Here is a 6,073-nt window from a genome sequence, read left to right as displayed (position 1 = left end):
CCAGGGTTCCTGCTCCCGATCCCAGGGTTAGAGGGTAAACTAACCAGGGTTCCTGCTCCCGATCCCTGGGTTAGAGGGTAAACTAACCAGGGTTCCTGCTCCCGATCCCTGGGTTAGAGGGTAAACTAACCAGGGTTCTTGCTCCCGATGTCTGGGTTAGAGAGAGGGTAAACTAACCAGGGTTCCTGCTCCCGATCTCTGGGTTAGAGAGAGGGTAAACTAACCAGGGTTCCTGCTCCCGATGTCTGGGTTAGAGAAAGGGTAAACTAACCAGGGTTCCTGCTCCCGATGTCTGGGTTAGAGAAAGGGTAAACTAACCAGGACTCCTACTCCCGATGTCTGGGTTAGAGGGTAAACTAACCAGGGTTCCTGCTCCCGATGTCTGGGTTAGAGAGAGGGTAAACTAACCAGGGTTCCAGCTCCCGATGTCTGGGTTAGAGAAAGGGTAAACTAACCAGGGTTCCTGCTCCCGGTCCCTGGGTTAGAGAGAGGGTAAACTAACCAGGGTTCCTGCTCCCGATGTCTGGGTTAGAGAAAGGGTAAACTAACCAGGACTCCTACTTCCGATGTCTGGGTTAGAGAGAGGGTAAACTAACCAGGGTTCCTGCTCCCGATGTCTGGGTTAGAGAGAGGGTAAACTAACCAGGGTTCCTGCTCCCGATGTCTGGGTTAGAGAAAGGGTAAACTAACCAGGGTTCCTACTCCCGATGTCTGGGTTAGAGACAGGGTAAACTAACCAGGGTTCCTGCTCCCGATGTCTGGGTTAGAGAAAGGGTAAACTAACCAGGGTTCCTGCTCCCGATGTCTGGGTCAAAGGGTAAACTAACCAGGGTTCCTGTTCCCGATGTCTGGGTTAGAGAGAGGGTAAACTAACCAGGGTTCCTGCACCCGATCCCTGGGTTAGACAAAGGGTAAACTAACCAGGGTTCCTGTTCCCGATGTCTGGGTTAGAGGGTAAACTAACCAGGGTTCCTGCCCCCAATCACAGGGTTAGAGAGAGGGTAAACTAACCAGGGTTCCTGCTCCCGATGTCTGGGTTAGAGAGAGGGTAAACTAACCAGGGTTCCTGCTCCCGATGTCTGGGTTAGAGGGTAAACTAACCAGGGTTCCTGCTCCCGATGTCTGGGTTAGAGGGTAAACTAACCAGGGTTCCTGCTCCCGATCCCTGGGTTAGAGAAAGGGTAAACTAACCAGGGTTCCTGCTCCCGGTCCCGGGTTAGGGAAAGGGTAAACTAACCAGGGTTCCTGCTCCCGATGTCTGGGTCAGAGAAAGGGTAAACTAACCAGGGTTCCTGCTCTCAATGTCTGGGTTAGAGAAAGGGAAAACTAACCAGGGTTCCTGCTCTCAATGTCTGGGTTAGAGAAAGGGTAAACTAACCAGGGTTCCTGCTCCCGATGTCTGGGTTAGAGACAGGGTAAACTAACCAGGGTTCCTGCTCCCGATGTCTGGGTTAGAGAGAGGGTAAACTAACCAGGGTTCCTGCTCCCGATCCCTGGGTTAGAGAGAGGGTAAACTAACCAGGGTTCCTGCTCCCGATCCCTGGGTTAGAGAAAGGGTAAACTAACCAGGGTTCCTGATCCCGATCCCAGGGTTAGAGGGTAAACTAACCAGGGTTCCTGCTCCCGATCCCTGGGTTAGAGAGAGGGTAAACTAACCAGGGTTCCTGCTCCCGATGTCTGGGTTAGAGAAAGGGTAAACTAACCAGGGTTCCTGCTCCCGATCCCTGGGTTAGAGAGAGGGTAAACTAACCAGGGTTCCTGCTCCCGATGTCTGGGTTAGAGAGAGGGTAAACTAACCAGGGTTCCTGCTCCCGATCCCTGGGTTAGAGAAAGGGTAAACTAACCAGGGTTCCTGCTCCCGATCCCTGGGTTAGAGGGTAAACTAACCAGGGTTCCTGCTCCCGATCCCTGGGTTAGAGGGTAAACTAACCAGGGTTCCTGCTCCCGATGTCTGGGTTAGAGAGAGGGTAAACTAACCAGGGTTCCTGCTCCCGATGTCTGGGTTAGAGAAAGGGTAAACTAACCAGGGTTCCTGCTCCCGATGTCTGGGTTAGAGAGAGGGTAAACTAACCAGGGTTCCTGCTCCCGATCCCTGGGTTAGAGGGTAAACTAACCAGGGTTCCTGCTCCCGATCCCTGGGTTAGAGAGAGGGTAAACTAACCAGGGTTCCTGCACCCAGTCCCAGGGTTACAGAGAGGGAAAACTAACCAGGGTTCCTGCTCCCGATGTCTGGGTTAGAGAAAGGGTAAACTAACCAGGGTTCCTGTTCCCGATCCCTGGGTTAGAGGGTAAACTAACCAGGGTTCCTGCTCCCGATGTCTGGGTTAGAGAAAGGGTAAACTAACCAGGGTTCCTGCTCCCGATCCCTGGGTTAGAGAAAGGGTAAACTAACCAGGGTTCCTGCTCCCGATGTCTGGGTTAGAGGGTAAACTAACCAGGGTTCCTGCTCCCAGTCCCAGGGTTAGAGAAAGGGTAAACTAACCAGGGTTCCTGCTCCCGATCCCTGGGTTAGAGAGAGGGTAAACTAACCAGGGTTCCTGCTCCCGATGTCTGGGTTAGAGAAAGGGTAAACTAACCAGGGTTCCTGCTCCCGATCCCTGGGTTAGAGAAAGGGTAAACTAACCAGGGTTCCTGCTCCCGATCCCTGGGTTAGAGAAAGGGTAAACTAACCAGGGTTCCTGCTCCCGATGTCTGGGTTAGAGAGAGGGTAAACTAACCAGGGTTCCTGCTCCCGATCCCAGGGTTAGAGAGAGGGTAAACTAACCAGGGTTCCTGCTCCCGATGTCTGGGTTAGAGAGAGGGTAAACTAACCAGGGTTCCTGCTCCCGATGTCTGGGTTAGAGAAAGGGTAAACTAACCAGGGTTCCTGCTCCCGATGTCTGGGTTAGAGAGAGGGTAAACTAACCAGGGTTCCTGCTCCCAGTCCCAGGGTTAGAGAAAGGGTAAACTAACCAGGGTTCCTGCTCCCGATCCCTGGGTTAGAGGGTAAACTAACCAGGGTTCCTGCTCCCGATCCCTGGGTTAGAGAGAGGGTAAACTAACCAGGGTTCCTGCTCCCGATGTCTGGGTTAGAGAAAGGGTAAACTAACCAGGGTTCCTGTTCCCGATCCCTGGGTTAGAGGGTAAACTAACCAGGGTTCCTGCTCCCGATCCCTGGGTTAGAGAAAGGGTAAACTAACCAGGGTTCCTGCTCCCGATGTCTGGGTTAGAGAAAGGGTAAACTAACCAGGGTTCCTGCTCCCGATCCCTGGGTTAGAGACAGGGTAAACTAACCAGGGTTCCTGCTCCCGATGTCTGGGTTAGAGGGTAAACTAACCAGGGTTCCTGCTCCCAGTCCCAGGGTTAGAGAAAGGGTAAACTAACCAGGGTTCCTGCTCCCGATCCCTGGGTTAGAGAGAGGGTAAACTAACCAGGGTTCCTGCTCCCGATGTCTGGGTTAGAGGGTAAACTAACCAGGGTTCCTGCTCCCGATGTCTGGGTTACAGAGAGGGAAAACTAACCAGGGTTCCTGCTCCCGATGTCTGGGTTAGAGAAAGGGTAAACTAACCAGGGTTCCTGCACCCGATCCCTGGGTTAGAGGGTAAACTAACCAGGGTTCCAGCTCCCGATCACAGGGTTAGAGAAAGGGTAAACTAACCAGGGTTCCTGATCCCGATCCCTGGGTTAGAGGGTAAACTAACCAGGGTTCCTGCTCCCGATCCCAGGGTTAGAGAGAGGGTAAACTAACCAGGGTTCCTGCACCCGATCCCTGGGTTAGAGAGAGGGTAAACTAACCAGGGTTCCTGCTCCCGATGTCTGGGTTAGAGGGTAAAGTAACCAGGGTTCCTGCTCCCGATCCCTGGGTTAGAGAGAGGGTAAACTAACCAGGGTTCCTGCTCCCGATCCCTGGGTTAGAGAGAGGGTAAACTAACCAGGGTTCCTGCTCCCGATGTCTGGGTTAGAGGGTAAACTAACCAGGGTTCCTGCTCCCGATCTCTGGGTTAGAGGGTAAACTAACCAGGGTTCCTGCTCCCGATCTCTGGGTTAGAGAGAGGGTAAACTAACCAGGGTTCCTGCTCCCGATCCCTGGGTTAGAGAGAGAGTAAACTAACCAGGGTTCCTGCTCCCGATCCCTGGGTTAGAGGGTAAAGTAACCAGGGTTCCTGCTCCCGATCCCTGGGTTACAGACAGGGTAAAGTAACCGGGGCTCCTGCTACTTAGCAGTAAACACTCAGGCAGCACTGCACTGTACTTGGCTGTGAAGTCACTGGCCAATACTGTGTTTTGGGTTTGCCACTCCAGGGCAGACCCCATCATTCGCATTCCCAAAACTGTGGGACAGATGTGATACTGTCCCCTCCAGGAGGAGGGAGAAAAACAATACAGCACCCTGCACTACAGCAGGGGAATGAAGGAATAGGTGAAGTCGGAGAGAGCTATGTGGGTCCGTCACAGCATCTCGTACATCGATACATCAGCTACTGAGGAGGTTCTAACGGCCCTCTCGCCCCCTGCATCACTCCGAGGGTGGGGAGGTCTCATACAGGGGTCTCTCAGACATTAACCCTTGCCGGCAGTTCACGTGTGACCTCCCCAAGGCATGCTGGCCGTGCGCAGGCTTCCAACCTGGTAATTTCCTGCCTCAGGATAACCCCCCCATGAAGGCCAAACAGCAAACTGCAGCTTGGTGACGGGGCCCGGTCACCATCCCTGCATCCCGTTTGTATTGAAGCCTTCAGGTCAGTGACTCAAACGCAGGTAAACCTGGAGGGGTAGGCGGAGGGGGAATTTGAGGGTGTCCCCTCTCGAAGCAGTTGCATGTCTTCCATTTTTAGTTTTGATGCTTCCCCTGGCACCAGGACCAAGGTCGTGGCTGTTCCTTTGTAACAAAAGGCACAGCTCTTTCCTCAGCACAGGGAGTCTCTGGGAAAGCAGCGAACAGCTAGCATGAGGTATATTCGTCAGAGCACCTTCTGGTAAAAGCATCCAAATGCAAGTTCTGTGTTCAAACACCCGCAACACGAGGCAGTGAGAAAACACCTTCTCCTGCCGATACATCAAAAAATATATTTCAGAAAGATCACTCAATCGCCGCTGCAAATAAACATGGCTGCAAACTTCCAAACAGATTCTGATTTGAGAAGGGTGCTGGGCGGTTTTTCCCATCGTGTTTGGTGTCAAGGTGAAGTTTGCACAGTCTGTCCCTCCTCCTGAGCCCTCACACACACCAAGGGGAAGTGTCAGAGAGCTGTTTCCAGTCAAAAGGAAAAGAGAGAGGAACCTGTTTAACCATGAGAGGAGAAGATTGGACGACTGATGTTGCTGTTTGTTGTCATAGCTGTGAGCTCCCACCTGTTAACAAATCGAAAGCAAACATCATTTCAATTTATCTGGCTCACAATTTGGACAATTGACAATCGACATGTAAACACTCACAATGGCAAAATCCCAAAGATAGAAACTTGCTGCTGTCACCGATGAAACATTCGTAACTCTCAAATTAAATCGCTCAGAACATTTTCATTTGCTACCTTTTATCTCAGTAACCGGGATTTCTGAATTCCAAGATAACATCTCCAACAGAACTCAATGGCTAGTTCTAACAAACTATCACATTTCAAACTCAAAGAGAAAGGTTGTAATTAGCTGCTAATCAAAGTTTTGTTTGAGAATTAAAACATTCCAATTACTGAGAGCATGAGAGAGAGAGTAGGGGGGGAGAGAGAGTGGGGGGGGGGGTGGTGGAGAGAGAGTGGGGGGGGGTGGTGGAGAGAGAGTGGGGGGGGGTGGTGGAGAGAGAGTGGGGGGGGGGTGGAGAGAGAGTGGGGGGGGTGGTGGAGAGAGAGTGGGGGGGGGGTGGTGGAGAGAGAGTGGGGGGGGTGGTGGAGAGAGAGTGGGGGGGGTGGTGGAGAGAGAGTGGGGGGGGTGGTGGAGAGAGAGTGGGGGGGGTGGTGGAGAGAGAGTGGGGGGGGTGGTGGAGAGAGAGTGGGGGGGGTGGTGGAGAGAGAGTGGGGGGGGGTGGTGGAGAGAGAGTGGGGGGGGTGGTGGAGAGAGAGTGGGGGGGTGGAGAGAGAGTGGGGGGGGGGTGGAGAGA

The 6,073-nt window shown here is 53.0% G+C and overlaps 1 protein-coding gene across 2 annotated transcripts in view; it reads right to left on the bottom strand.

Moving 5' to 3' along the window:
• Positions 1 to 4,039: 4,039 nt before the first annotated feature.
• Positions 4,040 to 6,073, bottom strand: part of klhdc3 (kelch domain containing 3) — a 117,453-nt gene continuing 115,419 nt past the window's right edge. For both annotated transcript variants that reach the window (XM_041187255.1, XM_041187256.1), the window contains one exon: positions 4,040 to 5,331. In XM_041187255.1, coding sequence (XP_041043189.1) covers positions 5,265 to 5,331 — 67 coding nt within the window. In that variant the 3' untranslated portion in view covers positions 4,040 to 5,264. The remainder of the gene's footprint in view (positions 5,332 to 6,073) is intronic.

Source organism: Carcharodon carcharias, chromosome 5 (assembly GCF_017639515.1).
Source record: "Carcharodon carcharias isolate sCarCar2 chromosome 5, sCarCar2.pri, whole genome shotgun sequence".
Taxonomy (NCBI): domain Eukaryota; kingdom Metazoa; phylum Chordata; class Chondrichthyes; order Lamniformes; family Lamnidae; genus Carcharodon; species Carcharodon carcharias.
This window is presented reverse-complemented; position numbering and strand designations above follow the sequence as displayed.